Source organism: Hippichthys cyanospilos, chromosome 11 (assembly GCF_059441005.1).
Source record: "Hippichthys cyanospilos isolate Australia breed blue-spotted pipefish chromosome 11, RoL_Hcya_1.0, whole genome shotgun sequence".
Lineage (NCBI taxonomy): Eukaryota > Metazoa > Chordata > Actinopteri > Syngnathiformes > Syngnathidae > Hippichthys > Hippichthys cyanospilos.
In genome coordinates, this window is record NC_142379.1 from 9,935,665 (window position 1) to 9,962,544 (window position 26,880).

General features: G+C 39.6%; 1 protein-coding gene across 3 annotated transcripts in view; it reads right to left on the reverse strand.

The window, feature by feature from the left end:
* Positions 1–26,880, reverse strand: part of dscaml1 (Down syndrome cell adhesion molecule like 1) — a 108,480-nt gene that overhangs the window by 80,339 nt on the left and 1,261 nt on the right. For 2 of the 3 annotated variants that reach the window (XM_088426906.1, XM_088426905.1), the window contains exons 2-3: positions 16,349–16,669; positions 6,932–7,078 (exon numbers count right to left, since the gene is read on the reverse strand). In XM_088426906.1, coding sequence (XP_088283032.1) covers positions 6,932–7,078; positions 16,349–16,669 — 468 coding nt within the window. The remainder of the gene's footprint in view (positions 1–6,931; positions 7,079–16,348; positions 16,670–26,880) is intronic. The other variant, XM_088426907.1, reaches the window with a different exon arrangement.

Genomic DNA, 26,880 nt, shown 5'->3' on the forward strand with positions numbered 1-26,880 from the left:
TCTCGCTCCCTCCTCCTCCTTTTTAAGCCTTAGGAACTAATTAGAGCAAAAATACATGATGGAGATGGGGCTTCACATAATCAGCTCAATACGCAAATCCATTACTAATGGGGATCATGACTTGTCGAAAAGAGACGTCACTTGTAAGAAAGGGGGTTGAGGTTGAGTGCATCAAAGATTGGGGGAGGGATCACAGTCAATAAATGAAAATGACATACATATATAAAAAAAGAGGAAGGGGATATGTTATTTTAATCATTCGTTTAAGTCTTGACCATTTTTTTCCACCGCATTGGATGTGTCAAGTGCGTGTGACCTTTCCAACACCACTCTCTGGTTAGTGTTAACAGATGCACACGTGATCTGGACATCTAGCGGCTAAAATTAGCTTGATATTAAAAGTTTAAACCCCCATTTTGAAATGTTTTATTTATTTATTTTTTTGTGATATCCTCCTGAGAGCCTGCTTGTTCATTTGTGTCCACTGTAGTGGACATTTGTTTTTGGTCTATATCTTTCAACTTATTCAAGCTAGAGGACATACACGCCTTTCCAAAGAGGTCTCATATGTTAGGGTGGGGTGCAATTGACTTTGCTCTCTTGCTGAGACAAAATGGACACAACAGTAGACACAAATGAACAGGCTGAGTCTCAGGAAGATATCACATTTTTACTAAGAATAATGTAAACAAATCTTTGATCCTTGAATCTTGTGTATCTTCTTTCATAACCTACACAGTAAGAGAGTTGGTCTTTATGCATCGATCTGTATATAAAGTGTTGTCACTAACGAATTTTTTTGACTACAATGATTATGATTTCTTCAATTAATTGATTAACTTGGACTTGATTTACTTTTTTCACAGCCCTAATCTACTAGCAATACAGTATCAATTGATGTATCCACCCATCAATCCAGCAATTTCAGGCTGTTGACTTTGGGAGCCGCAACTCATCCTTTCAACACAAATGCATACTGCGGCCTGATCAGTGGCTGGGCAGCAGTCTATGTCTCCCATTGAAACACACACATGCGAGCACACACACCCAAACAGAGCCCACTCAGAGTCGCTCTGCACCTGTTCTCTTTGTAAAACATCCAAACACGAGTGCTGAATAAATAACCCGCCTAACGCCACACTCACACACAGACACGACACATCCCGTAATCACACATCAATAAGTAAACACAACCCATTTCCCATCCACGGCAACCCGACCGCCCTCGTCCCCGCGACCGTGGCGAGGAACAAACTGCTCCCATCGCAAAGACAAACACAGAAATGCTTACTGGTCAAACAGGAGCACAGATAAATTGAGAAGCTCCAAAGGAGGACAAGGCAAGGGGAGGACGGGCTGGGCATTAAGCTCTTGTCGGATACATCTTTAATGACAGGACACAGTCCCTTTCAAGCCCCAAGCAAGCTGCCGCTTTTTCCCTTGGGGTAGGCTGGGGACTGCGAAAAAAAAAAAAAAAATGCAACACACATGCATACATACACATCTCTTCAGGGTCTCTTCCTCAAACAGCAGTCAGTCCATCATCTTTCCATTCTTTGCCCACTTTGCCACTTGCATAATTTAGCACCTAGCGCGCTTTCATGCCACTTTGTCTTTCTTTTCTGCCGATTCTGCCATTTTTTTCCCCTCGCCTATCTGTTGTTAACGTTCCTGTTTGACGGAGTGGAAGAGAAAAGATGATGCTTTGTCACTTTATCTTCTAATAGGTGCCTCTCCAAGTGGGGGCACTAAATGGAAAGGGGGTTGCATGAAGTTAAAAAAGAGTAGAAAGTGAGAGGACACGGGATCTCTGCAGAGTGGCCACAAAATGGAGACCGGGACAGAAGAGGCGGCAGCTGTGGCGATGCTAGACTCCACCACAATGTGAGAGGCAGTGTGTGTGTGTGTGTGTGTGTAGAAGTGTGTGTGTGAGTGCGTAGAGGATTAAACAAGCCCGATCAATGAATGCAGAAACACGCGTGCACCCGCCACACTTTGCTGCACTGTTCGCACCCACAACTCTCTCTTCACTACATCAGCCAATCAATGCTGATGTAGAGTCCATAACTTAACAAAAATCAATCCATTTACATAAGCGTCAGTTGGCGGTGATCATTTTGTGATGCAGAGGGGGTAATGTCACACAAGGAAGTGGTACTGCTTCATGTATTTGTAATTACACATCGACCGATATGTTTTTTGTAGAGCCGATACCAATGCCAGTTATCAAGTAGCTCAATAACCGATACTAGAGGACTGATATTCATTTAATTCATTTAATTTAACGCAGTAAAGTATTGCAGTGTTATTGTTCTTATTATTATTACTGTATTAATATTGCTCATCTTAACTGTAGACCAGCAATATCATGCTCCTCTACAAGAAACTGTAAAGACGGCTTCAGGATACGCGTCATTATATCATCTAACTTTTTCCTGCTTGGGATTTCTCAGTCAACACAGAAAAGGCAGAGTAAAATCCACCCTTCGATTTTTTTTTAAAGCCACTGATCCTCACTAGGGTCACAGGTTTGCTGGCGCCTATCCCAGTTGACTTTGGGCAGTGGGTGGGGGACAATTGCAGGACACGCAGAGACGAACAACCCAATCACACTTAAGGACAATTTAGTATGTCCAATACACATACTTTGCATGTTTTTTGGATGTGGGAGGAAGCCAGAGTACCCGGAGAGAACCCACGCAGGCTCGGGGAGAACATGCAAACTCCACACAGGAAGGCCGGAGTGAAGTGGATTTGAACTCAGGTCCCTGAACTGTGAGGCGGACGTGCTAATATCATTGCTAGCTTGCAAACTTTGAAGAGGCACTGAGCCTTGCATTGTGCAAGCACCGTTATGATTTTCCCCGCCAAGCACGTCCGATTCTTTTTCTGGGGAAACGCTTCCCAATATAAAAAAAACACACAAAAAATGCGACCGACGAGACTGAAATCAGCAAATGACACGGAAAATGAATAAAAAAAATATATGAAAGCTACTGGTCATCAATGGGAAAACATATCCACTAATATGGCTATTTGTGACAGCGCTATCTGTGAGCAATGTCATTGTATGTTTATCTACATGTGTTGCTGAATAATTTGTGTATTCATTACCTAAAGGATTGGTCAAGTAAAACACTTTCTTTACAATAATAATGTTCTAACTAATAATAATTATTACAACATTGATGCTAACCACCAGCTCTTTACAATACATTTTGCATTCTGTATTAGCATTAAGCTTAATGTCAAGTTTGACAGTTTGACAGTATACATCGACCAGGATCGGCATTTAAGTACTGGAAGTGTCTTTTTTGAAAACTCACACAAGTCATTTCAATCAAAGGTCAAGGTGCCATTGTATTTATTTCGAAGATTTTGCCAGAAAATTTGTGTTCACATGATATCCTAGATTGTTTAACCGTAATGCTTGTTATATTCATGACCAGGAGATTAATGCTGTAATAGTTCACGTATTGTTCATAACACCGCAAGTTCTAATTTAAAAGAAGTATAATTAATACCGTGCTATATAGCTAACGTGGACTGATAAAAGCGCAGGCGGTGCCATTTACAACACTCCCTTGTTCTTGGCATTTCCTGTTTATCAGCATCCTCTTCATAATAATCAACGCAGGTTTGAATATGTGCCTAATAGTATTGCAATGAATCTTAAAAACATGTATTTTCCCAACAGTATCTTACAAGTGAATGAAATGTGTGTGTGTGTGTGTGTGTGTGTGCGTTTGCGCGCAGTGGTGAAGCACTAATATAAATCAAGCAGTGATGCATCCTCACACCTTCCTCATTGCGCCTGCCAGTTCGTACCCGTTACCATGGTGACCAGATGAAACTCACACTCATTTTAAATTTGGAGATGGGTACTAATACAGTGTATGACAAACACAAACACACAAACACACTCACACTGACGAGTACAGTTCCTTCAGGCACATCCATCAACATAGCTGTCAAGCACAAAAATGATCATTTTCTAACCAGCAAACCATCAGTTACGGTGCAGGAAAGCCAACTAAACGGCAAGGGAGTTGCAACAAGGATAGTGGGCCGATTCAGAAAACCCGCACATCTACTTGTCATGTCTTCACCGTGTTGGTAAAAAACTCACACCGGTCCTCACAAGTATAGGTGTACAAGACCGCGCATACACACACATTGCTCTGTGAACTCTCCAACGCAAACAGATTTGGCTGTCAAAAAGTGACATGACACTCAGGCGAGGTCGTCTGGCAGTGAGGGCAGCTGTCAGCAAACACCCGCCTGCCTCTTTATCAAAGCTCATTCAAACTCAGTTTTATTGACCAACATGGGCCATTGGCGGGACGCGTGTCATCCTGTCAAGTCCGCACCTCGGCACACACCGACCTCTTAATAGATGGCGAGTCAGCAGAGCATCTCCAGCGCGAGTGAAAAACACAAAGCCGTACATGATGGATGGATGGGAGGCGCGAGGCGCAGAGTCATGCGCTATCTTCACTCTGTGCTGACGAGAACGTCTTTGTCATTGATAACACTTGTCATCTAGCGTGGAGGAGAGACATGTATAAAGACTGGAATATAATTAGCCTACTCAGTCCACATCCACTTGTGCAGTATTTTGATCATTTTTGGGACGTTTTCTTCTATATCATTCCAGTCAGTATTTTAGCCTAGAGGTAGCGCAGAGTAGGCCAGAGTAATTTCCAAAATGGCTGTTTGTTTCTATGTTCATTGGAGACAGACTGATGTTTATTTCAGGGGTGACTTCAATGGCGTTAATTAGTACACAAGGAGTCCAATAACTAATATTCATTCAGGAAAAGGAAAAACATTGACTTCAAAATTAAAATAAAATATGTTAATAAATACAAAGGGTGTGCACGGTAGCGGACTGGTTCGCAGGTGTCCCTCATGGTGCAGAAAATATTGAAGTTGTCCATCACACTCAATACAAATTCATTTTGCACATATTAAATATTTTTCAATCAATTGAAGTCTGAATATTGGCTGTGACAAGTCACTTCAACATTTTAAAGTTAATGCTCATGTTTTCTCATTTCAGTTTACCTGAGCGGGGTTTGCATGTTCTCCCCATGCTTGTGTGTGTGCATTGTTTTTTTTTTGTTTTTTTTTTTTGGGGGGGGGGCTTCCGTTTCCTCCCACTTTTCCAAAAACTGGCATGGCAGTAGTTATATGGGAGATTCTAAATTGTTATTGGGTGTGTTTGTGTGTGTGTGTGTGTTTGTGTGTGTGAGTGGTTGTTTGTTTTTGTGTGCCCTATGATCGGTATGGCAACCAGTTCAGGGTGTATTCCGCCTACTGCCTACTACCCAAAGCAACTCCAACACTTAATTTTATTGAAATGTCTTTAAGCATATGTTCATTGAAGTACTCTTCCGAATTGTATACCTTTTTTTTTTATTTAATATAAATTATAGAAAAAATACATCTTTGTTGTAAAATTCTAACAAAAAGTGCACAAAGATCCCTTCAAATATTATTTTGGAAATATTAGGTCATCTTTTTTGACTGTCAATTGAGTTATTTTTTACCTAACTGTTTTTAAGAGATAATACATTATTGTGAAGAATATGTTGGATTTTACTTCCCCTTCAATGAATAAATGCCTTGCAATAGCAAGTATGAAGCCCACTTCAGGGCCATTTTGTGTCCATAATGTCTAATAAATGTTGCCTTACAGGTAGTCTCAAGGGAAGATTTGATTTTTGAATAGGATTGATTGGGGAACTATATTGACCGTCATATTCTTCCTGGTAATACATTACTATTCCACTCTAATTCATTATGGTTAAATGCAAATTACCGTCCAGCATTTTACGACAACGCTTAGGGACACTTACCCTGATCAGCCTAGTTGGAGAGTCACATAAATTGTGTGTGTGCGTTTGTATGTGTGTGCAAGGATCTGCTTGTTCATATGTTAATGTGTTAGTGAATATGTCCAACAGTTGATCGATAACATACTCCCACTGAGCTCTTACCACACACGATGCGGCGGCTGATAAGCACACACACACCAAACACGTAACAGAGGGTCTCACCGCTCTCACACTGAAGGATCCATGACAAGAGAGAGGGGAATCCAACAGCAAGCTCTATCGATCCAGACTGGGAACCCCCCTCAGGCCACACACACTCTTTCACACACACACATGTACGCGCACACGCATACACTACAACTGTGCTGGATCAATGAGTGCTTGGAGTGAAGGACAGTAGCAGCGCACATGCACGTACACATATTGTTGAGAGATGAAAGGGATGTTGGCTATTAGAGATGGAGATAAAGGGCAGCAGGACTGCAACATATCAACTGACCTAAACAGTCTCATCTGACACCCAACAATTTGCTACTGCTCCGTGGAGCAAATGTTAACTGCGAAACACACACACGCACGCTTATACACGCACAGTGCAGACCTGTTGGAGGCCTTGGTCGGACGGAGTGTATGCTCACACACACATGAGCTCTCTCACGCCCTGTGTCACACAGACGTTCCATCCAAAGCCTGATTTATCCCCGAAACACAGCTATTAACTACAGAGGTGTCCGTTAGCAAGTGAGAAGCCAGCCGCATGGTAGGCAAAGGCCATTTTATCTTCTTTTTGACTGAGTGGTTCATTTTTTAAATCCTCCCCTCCATCTTGCCGCTCTGACAAGACGGGATATACCAGTGACAAGGAGAAATTCATTACGGCGAGCAAGGAGTGTGAACACCTCATTTCCCTGACAGGGTTTGATGTAAAATCCTATTTTAAAAATGCTGATGCAACTCTCCTTTTCTCTGAGAGTAAACACTGTTTGACTCAACTGGCATTTGAATGTTGATCAAACACGCCCAGCATTTGCGCGGAAAAACTCTCCCGAAAAATGGACTATGCAGTAACAGTGACCGGATCAGCTCCTTACCTGGGACAATGGACACGGTGTCTTTTTCCCAGGACACCACGCTGATGTACTCCTGGACAGCAGAGGGGATGAGGCACTTGAACACAGCGACATTACCTCGCATGGAGCGCTGGTCCGCCACACGGACTGTATATGGCTCCCGGAATACTAGAGTGGAAAAAGAGATGAGTAAACAATAGCCTTTAAAGATGACATTTAAGAGGGAGGATATTTACAATGTATAAAATAGGAAAGGCAGGGAAGCCTCAATTCAACAGCTGAGAAGAGAAAATCAGACTATTAATTAAAAACCTGTCCTGCAGGAACGGTAGGATTAATCGTGGCAAAGTGAATATTTTGAAGAACTTGGGTAGGCTTTACACAAACAGGATTTGGGGGGCTGATCACAACAGGAAGTTAACAGAAAATTAAAAGAAAAAAAGAACTGATCACTGATCAGATTTGATTTTGCATACTAAACAGAGTTCTGTTCAATATTTACTGGAATCCTAGATTTAAGAAAAACAAATACATAAACTTTCAAGCCAGCTTTTTTTTTGTGACTAAGCAAGAATACTCAATAAAATAATAAAAAACAGATATAATTTTTAAGCACCAAGTAGAAAAATTACACCAGGCAACTTTTACAGAATCCTTTTATCGCCAAGCATTTTTAAGCTACAACCTTTTTAAATAGTGATAAAAAAACTACCGTATTTTAAAAATCAAAAATTCAAAAATTAGCTAAATCATAAAATGGAGATTTTGCACAGCTTTATAATAATTAATAACTAATTCATTGTGGCATTTAAGTGAATTATTCAGAGGCTATGAATACCTCATTTATTGTACAGGCAATGGTACAGGCAATATATATATATATATATATATACATATATATATATATACATATATATATATATACATATATATATATATATACATATATATACATATATATATATATATATATATATATATATACATATATATACATATACATATATATACATATAAATATACATATACATATATATACATATACATATATACATACATATATATATATATATATATATATATATATATATATATATATATATATATATATATATATATATATATATATATATGTATATATATATATATATTTTTTTTAATGTTAGGATAAAGAAGTGTCTAAAAATAATTTTAATATTTTTTTTCTTCGGTTTAATACTTTGATAAGTGTGATTATATTTTTTGTTTTATGTGGTGCACAGGACAAATGTGCTCTTTTGTCGATTGTATAGTTAGAAATCTTGTAATGCTTTTTGCTCATCTAAAACACAAACCTTTTGAAATGGCGACACACAGATTCCAAGATTTAAATCATTATTTTAAAAAAAACATGATTAAAAAATAAAGTCATTTTTGAAAAGGAGCGTTAAGAGCTGTGTTGTTATAGGAAAACCATCGGCAGGTCTAGTAAACAACCGAGCTGGTGTTGTTGCTGTCTCCAACTCGCCTGATTGTGAGGCGTACTGACTGGAAGCTGCGTTGAAGCGGATGCGCAGTGAGTGGCCTTTCGCCTTTCAAAGAAGCATTGCGCAGATACGCAGAGACGGCGAGGGGCACGCCGCGGCTCGCGGCCGCTGCAACTGTCACATGCAGGCGCCGGGCGTCAGAAACACGCGACCTGCACATGGCACGCCGAGCGTGGGGTGGTGATTCTGCGCCAGGGTGGCGGTGATTAAGACGCGGCTTAATGAACCAAATTATCTCCGCACTTTAGTCTGTCACATTCGGACTTCTTGGTGTAAGCGTTGGATGTTATATTGATATAATGGCTTATTCTGCATCAGCAATGTGTTAAATTGTACATACTGTGCAGGACTTGAAATAAATGGTTTTGCATTGCATCGCAACTCAAAAGTAGTATTTTGCGCTTCGTTAAAACACATTAGACAGCGAGACACTGATTTTGAAATTTTCCGTCAAGTTGATGTTATCAATTTTGAGCCTTGTGTCTTGAGACCCGATGGATTTCACCTGCCCCAGTATTTTGTTCTAATTTTTTTGTAGTTTTCATCTCAACGCCCCATTTTCTTTTCAATACAGCAAGCCAATTATTTGGTCCGTGTGTATGCCAATCACATTGGTGTCATAGTGATACATGTGAAAAACCAATTTAAAAGGAATTTAAACTGTTTAGATTCACATTATGTCATACTGGAACTGAAACTACTGTACTTCCTACTTCTATGTTGAAGAATCATGGGAAATTAGGTCAGACAATAGAGAGCTGAGCTTTCTAGCACTGTGTGCGAAAGTATGTTGTATGTATATGTGAGTAATGATTTCTCACAATAATTACGGAACATACGTACATGTATAACAGTTTGTAAAATTCCTGGAAAATCACAATGTTCTGTCACTTGTAAGCCATTTGCAGAACAAGCCTGCGGGCTACTCATGTGATCCTCCGGGACTGCCTGGTACCCCCGGGTACTACATTGGTGACCCCTGCTTTATCACCTCTTGGACTTTTCTGAGGATAAGCAGTATATAACATGCGTGGATTAACTAATCATTGTGTTTTAGGAAACGAGCAGGTGGATTCATTAATCCAAACCATGTGGGTGAGTACCTACCCTTCACATAAAGGGTCAATAGTGTTTTGCCCTCTACCATTTTGACATGAGCCAAAAAAAAAAAGTAGTCTGATGAGTAATGTGTAAATTGAGGAAAACACAATTACAGAAATGAAATGGGCCCAAGAAAGGCTGATGGTGGCGAGTGTTCCTGGCATCACAATCTATCACCGCTATTCAACCAGCTAGGCCTCCCTCCAAAATGAGGACAGTAATGGCTTAACAATGCAAATCACACACACACACATACAACGCTATGAGAGGCCCCGCCCTCCGGTGTGTTCACGCTCTCCCCCAGCTCTCTAGTGATATAATTAACGCCTAGCCTGAAGGCCAGTTTCCTTGGTCATTAATATTGCTTTATGCCAGCCACCACTGTCACTGGAACCCAGTGGAACCAAAGGCAATGTCCTTGCCAAATGTTAGAGAGTCTTTTGTCTCAAAGTATCTCCACCCTTTACCTCATACTTTAACCCTGGTCTACTTTTTGATGCTTAATCTCATATCTGAACTTGTTATGGAGTCAAAATCCAAAATGACAAGTGTTTGTTTGGGGAAACCATTGTACAATGCTTCAACAGCTGTATACGACAATTTGCGCATATATCTGAGCTTGTGCACTTTAAAATATGCATATTTTCCTATCAAGACAAACATGCGTGATTTGTGACTACTGCGCTGAATGAATGTATGTTTGGAGGGTCATCAATAAAAAGCGGTGTGTATGGATGGGGGTGTTCTGTAGATCAGCGTGCCCAACGTTTTTTGGATTACCAAATGGTAACTATTACACATTGACTGGAGACAGCACAGAAAGTCAGATTCTTTAGGCAAAACCTAGATTTGAAGGAAACTCAATGTATGGTAGTGCTGCAAATAACAATTATTTCAACTATGGATTCATTTGTCATTTTTCAAATTAGTCAACTTTGACTTTTAAACATTGTGCAGGATTTTGCTCCTTTAATCTTTACATCAAAGACATTTCACATTAAAGAGAAAGCATTAAAAAAGATACTAGGGAACTGAAATTCTACCCAGATGATGACAACATGTCAAAGTTCATCATGGCACAACCAGGAGTGGCTAAAATAATTTAAGAATGATGTGGAAGAAAAAGACCCAAAATTGGCCAAAATAATGAGTTACAAAAAAAAGTTTTCATCCCTTGCTTCAAAAAGATGACATTGTGTCAAATTATTGGCACAAAGATTACACACAAAAATTCATTGGTTCGGCTTGTAATGTAAAATAATATGCAATAATGTTGATCATTTTTTTCTTCATAAAAGCAAAATGACACCAAGGATAAGAGGCTTGATGAGTTGAAGTTCATTTTCAAGCATATGTCTGAAATGTGTGTGTTAATCGTATATGTTGCCCAATAAAGTGTTGATTTGATAGTCCGTTATTTGTTGCACCTCCAAAGCACGCATTTTTGAGGTAAACTAGAGGGAACACATGGCCTTACATGAAGAGCATCCTCCTTAGGTCATATCACCTTTTCGGTTAAAGTCGCCAGACATGTGAACCTCTAAAGTGAGCTGATGCCTCATTTGGAAACAATTCAAAGCTAAAGGACAAATAATTGCAATCGGGTCTTGAGCCCAGCTCTTCATTCAAAGCTGCCACCGCCTTTCTTTCGCTGATACCATCTACCTGCCGATCAATAGCGCCGATCGACTGAGTAGCCTGGGCTGCCGCGGTACGGCTAATTCTTTCAATCATTTATTTACTCTGTGATTGACCCAGCTGTTACTCGTCAATAGTAGGAAAAATTCCCAATCCCCCCTGAGCCCATCATGGAGTGTTTAAAATCAGCTTGACAGCTTGTAAATGTTTTGGTGCAATGACGTCGGCCGCCGGTCAATGTCACCCGAGGATTGGACTTCCTCTCTCTCCCTCAAACCTCTACGAATAATGTTTACCATCTGAGTAATAATCTTGATTTGCCAGTTTGTCAAAGCGCTGTTGTACACCAGCTGCAATCCTGTGATACTCTCCATAAACGAATGCAAAGATGCAAATGGCGGCCTGGCTGATTTGTGTGTAAATTGCACTCCCCCTCATCGTACGCACCGCAGAATCATTAGGATGTTACTGATGCCTGACTATATGCGGCCCGGTTGCCTAGGAACGAGCTAAAACATGACTCTGGCGCACGGGGCGCACTGGGAGGCAAGTCCTGTATCACTGTCGCTTCAATAATTAACACCGGGGAAACCAAATACTGCATTTACTTATTCATAAAGAAAGCAGCAAAAACACAGCAAAGACAGAAGGGAAAACAACAATGAAACATGCAGCGAAATGAAGGAGCTTCTTTTATGATATGAGTGGCAAAGCAAGCGCTTTCATCGTGGATCATAACCAGGCCCCAAGTCCCCGCTTCTTGTATTCCTAAATGAATGTCGGCGCCGAATGAGATGAGGAGGACAGATGGAGGGAAAAAATGATGCTGACACCTGCTGTCCTGGCCTCAGCCTGCCCAAACCGGGACAAAGGGCGAAATTGGGTGAATTTTCTTAACTGCTGTCCTTATTTGATTTCTTTAAATGCTGGTGAAAAGGTGTAGGTGAGGGGAGCACAATGCGTGGATCACGATCGGCCAGTCGATCGAAATGGAAGTATTGGTAGATCATGTGACATGGCGCGAATTGCAGAAAAAAAAGAACTACAGAGGCAAATGTGGAATATATTGCGTATGGGTCAATAGAACTGGACCGTTTGGTGAAAAGACAAATTTTGCGAGGGAGCCAGAATAGCTCATGTCCATGGGGACACACCAAGAAGTGATGTCAAAGACAGTAAAGCAGTGTGGGTTCTTTTTTCTAGCTAATTTCAACAAAATTCCCTAGTTTGAAGCATAAAAAAACTGAAAACCAAACATTACGCTGCAAAAGTTTGTTTTGCATTTTTCTCAAAATGGTGGCGGCGTATGAAATTAAAAAATTGGTAGAACAAATGAGATTTTGACTTCAAGTTTTGGGCACAAAAGTCAAAAATATCATCAAACGCTCCCATTTTATTAGTCCGTGCCTTATAGCAGGGATTCTCAAACTTTTTGGAGTCATGGACCCAATACACCATCAAGCTTGTTTTTGAAAGGCGGGAGGAAACTGGAGTGGTCAAGGAAAACACACACGGGCATGGGGAGAACATGCAAACTCCATACTGAAAGGCCGGAGCGAGCTGAAATCGAAATCGGGACTCTGAAATCTGAAAATAATGTGCCCATTCTTTCTGTATTTAAAAACAAAAAATACACTGTAATAACACAGTTTTCACTGCTCAAATCTAGCAGTTACCAACTACGTATGGCTGTTACACCAACAATTAATCTCCTCTTCATGCTAATGCGAAATAGATTTTCTCCTCTCTCATACTTTGATAATTCCGTCACTGACAAGTGATTACGATTTGTAAAAACATCATGCTTAATCCTCTTTAAGGAAAACGAGGTGGCTTGGCATGTGCTTAAATTTTGGAGCGCGTCCATGAGGTGAACACAGCCAACGGGGTGGAGATTCTCTCAGTACGGTGACCAATCGGATTGCCAAACATTCATTTTCTGTAGTGCTTTGGATACGCTTTAAATGTTATGAATACAAGAGATGTGTTTAACACATTGTGATCAAGGCATATTTTTCCACCAAGGGTACTTTTTTTATTTAGAGTGCATTATAAGGAAGTAGTCAAGTCAGCCACAGCTGCAATTGTTTATGTTATAGGTGACAAATGTACTTGAATGCCTTCTTATGCTTTTATTTTGAAGTAGAAACAAATACGGTATATATTATTGAGTGGAACTGTTTTAATGTGTTTTCTTTTCATAATTGTTCTTTAGTCAAGCGAAAATATGTATTTTTCATGTGTATACGAATACCCAATTATCCAAAATAATCTTCAGTAGGATATCCATATAATAAAATACTTGATAGCTGAAGTCTTTCATTAGAGTGCTTCTGACTAGGAAGTCTAGGAAGAGTGAAGCTAGGAGACTGTTGTAACACAAAATGAACAGCCAGTACTTGCCAGAAATTTTCCCAGTCCCTTCATTGTGGCTGTTGAACTTTTTGGCAGGAGCCCAGACTAGTTTTTCAAGTGTTTTTGTTTTTTTTTTCATTGATTTTGCTGGTAGAGCTTTTAATATTGTGACAGTTTTGCCATCCTTCGTCCACAACATTAAATAACTGGAAATTATTTTTTTACCTCTGACTGATACATTTGAACAATTAGATCCCTCTGATGCTGTGAAAACTTTGCGTGGACCAAGGATTTTGCGATAAGATGTGACCAAACATCAGGAAACGCTTACTCAAACAGGTGAACATTTTCAGTAGGTTAATTAGAGCAAACTTAAAATGGTGGCAGATGTGTGCAGATTCATGCTCAACATGACGATGGCAAGATTACACTGAGTGAAAAAAAATGTCTAAAAATAAATTGAGAAAATGAAAAAAAGACCCTCAGAATAACAAGCAGCCCACATAGAGACTTAATGTGGACTCATCTAGACAGATGCCTGTGCTATTATTAATCCAAACTTAAAAAAGAGACGGGAATGATGTCGAAAGATGTAGAATGATAGAAAATGGCAAAATAGAGGCGGAAGTGAGGGAGGGGCCCTCACTCAGTATTAAGGTCTCCTATGGCGACCGCATGTGTGTGTGTATGGAGGTAATGAGGTGCAGAGTCATGCGCTTCGGCCATGCTTACAAAGCTGTGGAGATGCGGTCATCTCAGCATCCAATTGATTAATTGTTGCAATTATTTAGGCAAGGGAAGGTCATTCCAACGTGAGAGCTCGGGAGAAGGTCACGCAGAAGGGAATGCACCCCCCCCCCCGGGAACTTGCGAGCCATATGGGTGCATTTTTACTGTACGTGCTTTTCGTGGGGGGTCCAGAAGTGCTGAATGTTTCTTAAGGTAGGATTCGTCAACAACATTGCAAATTACTTTGCTTTTTTATGATTGTACTCGTTCTGTGTCTGCAGCTGACTCTCTCAAACTGTCCTTGCTAAAACACCCCAACAAAGAGCTGGAAGCTCCACACCAAGAGCCAGCTTGGCAAAAATGGCTTTCTGTGTGCGTATATCAGTGTTGATGTGTGTGTGAGAGAGAGTGTGTGCGTGTGTGTGTGGTTAGGGGACTTTCCAGTCGGTGGACAGATGGAGAGACTGGGAGACGGAGAGGCAGGAGGCATGTTGGCATGAGTTTGTGTTTGTGTGAGTGTGTGCATGGGTGCGCGCGTGTGTATGTGTATGTGCAAAAAAAAAAGTAACACCTTCCCACTCTAGCTTTGACCTTGACAGCGAGTGCAGACGGGTCAGCAGCATTCAGTTTTGCATAAGCACAAACGTTTGGGTAAATTTAGAGTATTACATATTATTTTAGCATAATCATCAAAAGCTGTTCAAAGGTTTTGAAACATTTCCAATGGCGTGGTAACAAATGTGGTACAGGACCAAATTTGTGGCGATATGATATATTGCAGTGGATCGACTGATAGAAAATGATCACTTCCATTTCTCTTCTCACAGGAATTAGAGTGTAACAACCACTAGAATAGTGGGAAGAGTAATTATTTGAGTAGACATTGGAAACATAAGTGACTAGCTGGACCATGGGTTGTCATTAAATAAATAATCAAAGTGATTTGACGGCCATCATTTTTCTTGATTAATGTCTATCCATTTTCCATAGCCGCATATCCTCACTAGGATCACTGGCTTGCTGGTTCCTAGCGCAGCAGTTTTCTGGCGTGGGTGGGGGACACCCTGAACTGGTTGTCAACCAATTGTGGTGCAGATAGGGATGAACAACCATTCTCTCAACCAATCAAATCAAAGGAAAATTTTGAGAGTCCAATACACTCCGCCATGCATGTTTTTGGAGTGTGTGAGGAAGTCTGAGTACCCGGAAAGCTGGAGCCGGCTGGAATTGAACTCTGTGAGAATGACCACTCTTCCATCGAATGACCTTTGATAGATATCATCATTATTTCATTATTACCGTTTAATGCATTGATGGACTTTTTTCTCTGCGTTTGAAATGCCCAACATTTCTGCATCTGAATGCTCCTCATGTCTTGTGAAAATCGTGAGAGACAACATCTACGCCCATCAACGGCTAACTGCTAATGCCTTAGACTTGTGTCATATTGTAAAACAATACAACAATCAATGAGCAGTTTCTTGGAGTCCTTAATTAGTAATTGAATATGATACTATTATATATGATTTTTTTTATTATTATTATTTAAATTACCTATTACCTATCACCTATTTCAGGGACATGTTTCACCCCAGGTACCCAGATACTCCCTCCAGGAACATTTCTCTCATCCTCTGCTTGACATGACTACTGTCACGCTTTTGTACGCAAGGTGGATTAAAAATGCTGCCTTTACATATAATGTATTTTCGCTTTTATTTTTCACCAATCAATTCGTGGATCATGTGCAGTCCAAGCAGTGAAGTTGGATCCATACGAATCAAAGATGATCCATTGCATCATGAATTAAAACATTGACTGCGCAATCCGGTGTTGTTTTTACCAGCACAAACTGTAAAATTGGTCATAATCTTGGTCACAGCGTCAAGCCAAGGTGCTTGATAGATAAAAGATGATCCACCGCACAACTAATTAACCTTTGTGCTGTATTTTGATCAAATTTGGGTCATATTCTTCCACTTATTCTTGCAGTATTATAGCCAAGGGATGGCTTTGGAAAATGATGACTGATGTCAAATTGCAAAGCACTCGTCAAAAGACATCCAAAAATGACTTATGTCCACCTTACCTGATTTGATGTGAATACTGGGGCTCCGAATTTTCCCCGCCTGGTTCTCAGCGGTGCAGAAGTACTCGTTGTCGTGGATGATGCTGTTATAGGCGGAGGGAGAGAAGGGGTAGAGCTGGAGGGTGCCGTTGGCGTGCACGTGGCGGATGTGGGGCACGTCGTAAATGTCGTCTCCGGCAGCCAGGTACCAGCGCAAGACGGCGTGGGGGGCGCCGCCCGCGGGGCAGGGCAGGGACACCCCCACGGAGCTGGAGAAGGTCACCCGCTGCAGGGAGGCGTTCACAAAGTACAGCCGCGTAGAGATAACATCCTCACTGTTGACTGTTTGGATGACAGAAAGGGACACATGCGTTACAAGTTTGCAAAGTCTGACTGATTGGAAAAAAAAACAAAAAAAACAACATGAAAAGAATACAATTATGGCATGGTTAAGGGTTCTGGATTTTTGGGGGGGATTAATAGTTCTGGAGGGTGTGCTTGTGTGTGTGTAGAAAAGGCCAAAGAAGTGCTGAGCTAAGCTTGGATGGGGGCCATTACAAGATGCCCCCCGTTCGTCTCAGACTATGATACTGAATTAATCTCCTTTTCCTGGATTGAAACAACAATTCCTGGATTAGCACTATCGCTTTATTTCTCAATGTCTCTGGAGAGAATCGCGTACTGGCTAAAACGCTTCAATGGAGATTGAAAGACTCTACATCGTGTCATTTAGGTGTTAATTTCTAAGGCTCGTCACCATCAAACGGTGTCATTAATAACCAGTGATTAAGTGAAAGGCTTTTGATAGCAAGAATGAGGATGAATGGTTTTGGTGCAAGAGACATATGTTCCACATATCTTACTGTCAATGTCTGATGAGAACATTGTACAGTATCTCCATTTTATGACAATTGTGACATTATGATAATTTAATAAGCTTATCCATCATCGATTAAAAGGGTGATGTTAAAAAAGCAATGACAACATGTTTTATGTTGTAGAACAAGTCTCACCATTAGCCACTGGGACTGAATATTGGAAATAAAAAAGCGACAAAATGAATAACTTCAAAATGTTCTCCAAATAAATATATAAATTAACAAATGTCCCAAAATGTTATATTCCATTTGATTCTGTCCTATTCTATTCAAAATAACAAGTTAAATTGGGGGTAAACAGAGATCAAAACATGACAACACGACTACTCGAACTGTTAAAACCAAAAGAAACTAAAGAAATAAATCCCAGCAAACATGACAACGAGGTGCACCTTAAAAGACACAAGTACCAGGTTAACGCATGGGTCCCACCCACCCAATGAGAAAAGGTGGAAACAAAACCCTAACGAACAAGTTACACAGGGAAAGCATAAAAAACAACGAAATCTTATCCATAAAAAAAATGAACACAACTGAAATGTAATTGCTCAAGTCTCTACTCTAATATTGGCTGCTGTTTGGAACTTTTAATAAGGACCTCCACCTTTTCTAAGTTTCAGTTGAAGAAAAAAAGCCCCAAAGCATTATACTGCCATCACTGGTCAGAGCAGGTGTGTAGACTTTTTATACTCACTATACTTCTACTTCACACCACACCCACCAAAAAATCACTTTGAGTCAAGTACCAAATCCAAATCAAGTCTTTTAGTCTCTAATTTTGGATAACGAATAGAATGTTTTGATTAAAGGGTACATTTTCAATGAGCTGATGCACTAGTGGTTAAAGGGATACTAAAGTTATAATTCAAGTTAATATTTTGTCCACAATTGCTTTGATAACATAACATGATAAACTATTTTTCGAGTACAATTATCTTGTCAACTAATTTTGCCATTTTTGCCAATTGAAAATTTTATCACATGTGCTCAGAGGTCAGGTAATAACCAATCATGGCTCAGCTTGCAAATGTCATGCCCGAAAATGTATTTAGTTATCAATGTATTTACAGAAAATAATAATTAGTGTTTGCTTTGGTTTGTTACACTCGCGTCTTTGTTGTGATTGTGAGCTGTGGCTGCAGTCATAGCTTGGTGCATTACATTTATGCGGTAGGCTAAACTTGAGTTGCAAACTTTTTTTGACAAAGAATGCCTATCACTCCATCTTGAGCAAAAGTGCCATTCCTGTATCTTTTTTTTATCTTAAGTTAAATTTTGCATTCATCAGCCCGATATCTTTCACATGCTCTTCCATTTTCGTGTCTTCCTCTTTCTCCCTCCCACCACAACAGGATCCAATTAGGTTATGTCAAACAAAGTCACAGCCAATCAGTGCCCACTTCAAGGTGTGGCTGACCTATATTTTCAAACCTTGAGCAACTCAAACAAATTTAGAGCTTTAAATAATAGTTTTAAAAAACATAGCAATCTAACTATGACTGTAATTAATTAATCTCAACTAATTTGTTAACCAGACACTGCGAAAAATTACTTTTTACATTTCAAAACGGCTAAATACGTTTTTCATCTCTTTAAATGCGCCGCAAGAAGTCTTTACAACACATAAAGTGCAGGCCAAAGGTTTGGACATACAATACTATTTTCACGACTACTTATATTATAGATTCTCACTAAAAGGCATCAAAATTATCAGTGAACACACATGGAGTTGGGTGCTTAACAAAAAACTGATTAAACCTGTTTTAAATAACTCTGAGGACGGTTAGAGTGAGAAATTAACACTGTAACATGGTTAAAAGCTCAGAAAAGTTCATCATAGAGGCAATTTAATAAAATAGTGAAATAATTGAAAACGTGTTTTATATTCTAGTTTCTCCAAAGAAGCCACCCTTTGCTCTGATTACCGCTTTTCACATGAGGCTTTCTCTCAATGAGCTTCAAGAGGTCGTCACCTGAAATTGTTTGCACTTCACCAGTGGCCTAATTCCTTGCTTTATAAATGGGGTCGGAACCATCAGGTGCGTTGTGCACAAGTCAGGTTAATACACAGCCGACAGGCCTATTAAACAATTGTTAAAATGTATATTATGGACAAGTGTTCAAATTCATAATATATCAAGAACCATAAGCTAACTAAAGAAAATTGAGTGCCCGTCATTACTTAAATAAATTGAATGAGGCAGTGCATCCAAACCAATGGCCTGCACTGTACAGATACAATAATATTTTCCACTTGATCATATACAAATGTAACAGTATACTATATGCCAATGGCTACAATTCAGTGTATAATATCAATCCTGAGCTATCATATAAATGTTCCCCTCATGAGTTCTTAGAAATATACACAAGATATCTCTGCGCATTCACACGATGAACAAAATAAGCAAACCACACCAGAAAAAGATGTCAAGTTATTCACAACAATGTGGCGCAACGGTGTAAAGCATTATGAGGTTGCTTTGGTATTTTTCCCTATTTATTCCGCCTTCACAAATCTACTCTTTATATTTTCCACCATGCTCCTGACAGTGATGAATTTGTATGCCAGACGCAAAGTGCTAAACCCACATAATCTCCTTTTACACATTTGCCGCACACAAAGTCTATCCAGTCAGTAATCACTGGAGGCCCGTGTCCAACCTCCCCACGCCTGATGTATGCGCGAGTGACAAGCTGAACAAGAAACGCTTGATGGGGCACAAGAGACTTGTTGGGATGAGGCCCTCACTTGTAAAGGTGTTGGTATGTGAATCAGGTCAAACAAATACAGGGGTTGGTTTGTAGGGTGAAGATGCGATTGTCAAGGCGTGAGAAGGCAAATATGCGCAAGTACAAGCAGGTAACAGGGGCGCCTCTTCGTTGGCTCAAATTGGAGCAGTTCCAAAATGGCAATTCAGGTCAAGTTCAATCCTTTTTTTGTTTGAATCCATGTCAGTCACCCTACCTAGATGATCTGCACTTTCAGCACCATGGAGAGCACTACTTTTATGGAGTCATTTTTTTCGCTCGTAAAGGTGGATAAATAAAATAAGTACTAGAAAAAAATGATGGGCTGCTTTGCTAAGCCAGTCTCTGAGAAAATTCAGTTACCTTTACCCAACATTGGGTGAATTGTATTACCCCAGCAGATTGGCATGAAGTAGTTGTATTACGACATTTTTTGGTATATTTCTTTTGTTGTGGACTAAATTGAAGTCGATTTAAAGGAATATGTTTAGAAAACGTTGGTAATAAAATAATTATTAATGTTGACTGAAAATGACATCACATGTGCAGGAGGATCATAACCAATCACGGTGACCAATAACGGCTCAGTGAGCCATGATTGGCTCTTACCTGAGTGAACATGCAATGGCATTTTTATTTGACAGAAAGTGGAAAATGGCATAAATGGTATATGAAAAATAATTCAGTTTTCCCTCAAATTACTTGTGAAGGAAAAAAATCACTCTTTACTGCTGAAAATGACTGAATAAATTTCAGAAAACACACCAGTGACCCGCTTCCCTGTGAATTTTATAAAGACTGGAACAACTTAACCCAGCTGAGGGTCACATGTAATTCACTTTCCGAACTAGATCGACTCAATCAGATTTGTCCAGCTGCTGCATTTAGACATGATATGCTTTCAAATGCCCTAATCTGCTCAAATCTAAACAAACCATAAACCATCCGGTGATGTTGTCCAAAATAGCCCAAAATAGAAAATGAGAATGCTTAAGCGAAGGGCAGAAAATTTCGTAAAGCAAGAGCTTATGAGGGGGAAAGCTAATCTCTTTGTCGTCCGCTATGAATCCAGGTCAGAGAGTTCACACACATTTGCACACGCGGAAGGAAGGCCTCCGTAGATTACGGCCTCCAGGGAAAGTGCCAACATAACGACGACATAAACCACGTGCCTCCTTGCAATAAACTTTCAAAAACATCAAATAAAAACAGAATGGCGAATGAGAGTTTGGGTCAGGCATGAAACCAACGCCGCTCTCCTCTTTTCTCATCACAGGTCGCATCATGTGATTCATGACGTGATTTGTCTGGCTCGGGTTTTATGGCCCGACACTAGATCTCCAGTAGCTGGCCGGGAACCAAACTGGTGTAAAATGCAAACATGGGAGCCACTTAGAACTGAATGATTTCAGGAAAATACAAATGTATTGTGATTTTTCTGACACATATCGCGATTTCAATTTGATTCGCGATTTTTGCTCTCCAACCGTAAACGAAACTGATCTTTGACGTCACTAGCGTTGATGCAAAAAAATGACAAAAAAACAAGGCGAAATCTTTTTCTATAATTTATCAAATGCTGTGAAACCTTGAGATATGGTCGCTTCTGTACAGGCTATTTTTCCTTTATATTATGAACATTACCTATCATATAAAAGAAACAAAACAAAACAAAACTTGAAATCGAAAATTCCCGTTTGAATTAAACGCAACATGAGATTCTACTGCTCGTTAATATGGCTGCTTGGATATTTCTTCTTGGGAAAACAAACAGGAGCTTACTATGGATGACTTGAACACTGTGTGGAAGCCTGATATATGACTACAACCGCAGAAATGCTATATTTGCATCATTAAGTTTTCTTTTTCTGCTGCTTGGCTTCCTCCACATTTGCTTTGGAACATCGCCTCACTTGAAAAGTCATGTATTGTAACATTTAACATGGTGATTTTTAAGCGCTTGGAATGATTTACATGTATAACATGATCCATAATATGACAAAAATCATAACAAACCAAAAAAAAAAAACTGAATATTACCAAAATAAGGCTTTTCAAAACCAATACGCGATATATTGGAAATTAAACGTTGTATTGCACTATGCGTTTTGTATCACTTTGTATTGCAATATCTCGCTATTATCGCCCAGCACTAATCATTTGTAAGTGATTTTAAGGACACTATTATATAACATTAAGTATGTGTAATCCGAAAGATAGTTGGTGTTTGTCGACCTTAAATGGTAATCGCTAACACGCTGATCCTAATCATAATTGCTAACTGGATAGCATAGACAAATTTTGTTGGCGTCTTAAAATTCATATGTATAGTAGATAATAAATAATAGTAGTAACATTATGTATACATGAACTTAGTGGCAGTGTATTTTCATTTACTGTGATGACTATTGGACTACTCGTCGCAATTGCTACCGATAGATTAACGATAACTTTTATGCTTGGAACAGAGATAAAGAATGTATTTTTTTGTACTTTTTTTTTTTTTTAATGAGAATTAAGGTCACTTTTTTGAGATCGATCATAAATATAGTATTATACTACTTGACCTCAAATGTCCTCACTGTGGCCCTGGGCCTCCATCACACCTCCTCTAACAATCATGAACGACATTTTGATTGTTTTCTTCAAGCATGGATGCCATGATTACAATGAAGAAGGTCAGACTCATTGGAGGTGCAGAGGCTGCTGGGTGAAACTTTCAACACAATATTTTTTTTAACCTTCAATTTTCCTTTTTTGCTTCTTTTTTGGTACATTTGTTCACTGGGAGCTCAAATATATTTGCACTTTTTCCCCTCTGTTTCTGCAGTGGTTATGAAAATGGACTATGAATATGTATGCTGGAGAAGCAAGGATATTGCCTATGGTGAGCCGTTATGCATAATGCAGCCTTTTCGGTCTCATCTACATTCATTCACTCGCATACGCACACATACAGTTAGATTCATCACGTGCATTGAAAAACTGCAATAAATCCCTCCTCCTCACTCCTGATTGCCTTCAAACATATACATAAAAGATAAGGAATACGTCTAGAATACACAGACACATGTACAAGGATGTCAGTTTACGATATTGTTAAGGGCACACAAATGCATGTAAGCTAAATAATATCTAAAGCAATTAAGTCACTCAAAAAAATATGTTTTCAGAAAGCGGGGAGAAATGCTTTTTGACAACACAATGGTGGCAGATATAGATATATATTAGGGTTGGTGGCGATGCCATAAAGCATTTCTCACAATGAACCATTCCCTTTCATGGCAAGAAATATGCAGACACACACGCACACACACATATATGTAGAAGGTGGTAAACAACCCCTGTAAACACTTTATGCAGTGTCAGTAAAACATTAGGCAGCCAGTTCAGCATTTAAAAAATTCACAACTCCCACTTCAAAAGGATGATTTCTGCCGCTGAACTGAATGTCGGATTTGTAGAGGCGTATATTCTTTTTTTATTATTATTATTCCCCCAGAGCTCAGGCACAGAAGCGGTCATAAATCGCTTCCCGGTGAGCAGAACAGGAAAACACAAAGTGGCGGCGTGATTGTTAGATGTTTGTCAAGAGATGTCAATCTATGATGGAGAGGATTCAGCCTGTTGCATAAGGCAAGATCTAACCAACAGAAAGTTAAAGATGTTTGTTCTTCTGTACAGTTTTCTGTCGACGTGGACGGAGGTACATGGTGGTCGGTCGATATTGGCCACGGTAACCTTTTTTGGCCACCACCACACCTGAGACAAATATATATATATATATATATATATATATATATATATATATATATATATATATATATATATATATATATATATATATATATATATACTGTATAGATAGATAGATAGATAGATAGATAGATAGATAGATAGATAGATAGATAGATAGATAGATAGATAGATAGATAGATAGATAGATAGATAGATAGATAGATAGATAGATAGATAGATAGATAGATAGATAGATAGATAGATTATATGAAAATGGTTACCAATCGCAATGGTTACCAATCGCAATTAGCATTAGCATGACAGGGATTATTATTTCAGCTCAAAACACCAACCAACATTTAGCTCACAAATACATGAAGTTAAATGTACATTATACATGTAAAAGTGTCTTTAAAGTCACTTAAAGATGATGTTTTGACATCATTCCACGAATAACCCAAAAAGTTCATTATTAATCTCGTTCTGCTGCTACTTCTTCTTCTTGATGAGCAGACGGCATGTTTTGTGCTTGACTGCCCTCTACTGGTCTGAACACCTAAAACCAAATCTCTGTACTGTAATATGTAATATTTATAGAAAAAAGGTTTTTGTGTTGGGTAATAAAGCCAGTGTTTTTTGGGAGAGATAACTTTTGTTACTTTCTATTGCGACTATTGTCTTGAATGAAAGCCTGTGAAGTACTATATCAATGTGTTTTTAACATCCCAATAGTGTCAGCAATTTGGCCACTAGGTGGTGCACAAAGACAACAAGCTGAGCCAATTTCAAGTAAGTAGGGTAAAGTCTTACTGCTGTGGTATGTCAGGTTCAAAATGCAAATGATCCCAAATGTGTAATACCTCCTTTTTTTTGTTATTTTTTGATGGGTGGTGGTCTATCTCTGTGGCCACCATTGTTACATTACATGCGTCTGCAAGAAAGGTCTGTGGAAAAAATGGTGGCGCAAACGTGATTCCAGTAGATCTTCGAGACAGATATTTATATCGACCTATTAGATGACCAATTTTACAAGTCATTTTACCCGACTTGGTCGACTTTTTTCCCAGCCCTATTTGTCATCCTTCATAACACTGCATTAAAAACCTAGGAACACACATACGCCAGCACAATTTGTCACAGCGCATTAAAATGCATTAGACCAGGGGTCACCAACCTTTTTTAAACCGAGAGCTACTTTTTTGGTAGTATGTAATACGAGGGCTACCAGTTTATGTGAAGACACGATCATGTTAATGATTTTTCACAATAATTAAGGAGCTGCTGTAGTAAATATGTAAATCAAGTGTAATATGCAAAGTAAATGTAATACATGAAAAATTATTTGCAAAATTAATGGAAAATCACCAATGTTCTATCTTTTATATACTATTTGCAGAACAGGCTTGCGGTCTACTCATGTGATTTTTGGGGGCTACTTGGTACCCACGGACACCACGTTGCTGACCCAACCCTGCACTCGACAGTGGAATGCTGGCGATATGTGTGCATGTGTCCACTCCCACTGCGGTGCAACCCTCCAACATGTGATCTAACGCTTGCACAGTTGACGCCTCAAAAACGAGGCAGATTTGTCACAATAATTTTTGATTGTGTCACTTTCAACAACATTTTCATTCGTAGAAAAGGTCCACTCTCCCAGAGAAATAAACAGCGCATGCAGAATTGGCCATCATGGTCATTTTGTTTCAAGACAAAATGTTCAGACTGAGCATGAGGCGAGTTGGCACGGTCAGCTGGACAAGCGTGTGCGTTTTCAGCACCATTCAACTGCCAAACGCAGCGCACCAGCACTTGACCAAGAAAGTGGAGACGACTGAGTGATGAGTTAACCTGAGAGTGACACGTCAACCGCGGAGCTGCGCTCTCTCTCTTTCTCTTTTTGAGTGGAAGCGGACAGCTGCAGCAACAGGGCCTTCACAATGGGCCTTTGTAATGTCACGTTCTCATGTGACATGATCGTGCTTAATTCATCGTGCCGTGATGTGAATAAATCCCCAAAGTCAATTTTGTTTTTAAACATCAAAATCCAAAATAAAAAAAAGGTACAGCCTTAAAGCACAGGAAAGCGTTCGATTTTAGTCGAGACTTGGCGTGACTCATCTGCATTTAAGTGTTTTCAAACTCCCTAAGAACGCGCATGCGTGGCAAACACCGCAGGTCCACTTTGAATCTGTAAACGTTTATCGAGGAAGAGAATTAGAATGCTTATTGACTCGCTAAAAGCACTTAAATACAATTACTATTTTGAAAGTGCACAAAAATGACCGGTAAACATGGAATAGTTTAATCACGAGGCATATTGAGTGAAACTGGATTGAACCGGAATCGTGTCAATTGATGAAATAATTATGGCAAAAAGCAGACCCCCCCCCCCCCCATACGCCTCCACGCAGACACACATACACACCATCCCATCACAGCAGGTAATTTGATTTCAAATTGATGTTTTTGCGAGCCATCTCAGAATCCAGAGCAAAAAATGATTTATTTTAAGTGCACTTTAGCGTATCTTAAAAATAAAAGTGTGACTTGTGTGGCCTGCCAGGCCCAAATGCACGCACACCTTCTGAATTCAAGTGACTCGATTTAAAATAAGATGGACGTATTGTATTTGTGCACATGCTTGGATACAGATGTGCTCAAAATCAAATTTGTGATCATTTTAAAAGGAGCGTTTGCGCTCAAATGGAATGTGTATGCAATTCTTCTAGGCGCGGTCCACCAAAAAAAAAAATACGCAGTATGCATACATTAGATCTGCCTTCGTTCCTCGTTATTACTTAATCAAACAGAAAACACATATATACGTACACTGCATCTGTATTAATAGGCAGTGTTGTGCAAAATGAGTGGAACATGGCGATGTGGAAAAAAAAAACAAGTGACATGGAAGTTTGTTCCCCACTGCGTTATCTCATCTCTCCCATCTCAGGCACTCTTTCCGCTCCAGTGGCTGTTTGATGCCCCCAGCCACAAAAACACACACACACACGCACGCACACACACATATGATGTTCACCGCGGCCAGTCTCGGGACGAGGATGATGTAAATTGTGTGTGATCCAAACACACCTTAATCCAATGAAAAGAAACAAACAAGATTGCAGCCTGCGTGGCAGAGGGCACTGCCAAGGCCAGAGATGGGCAACTAAAAAACGCACCTTC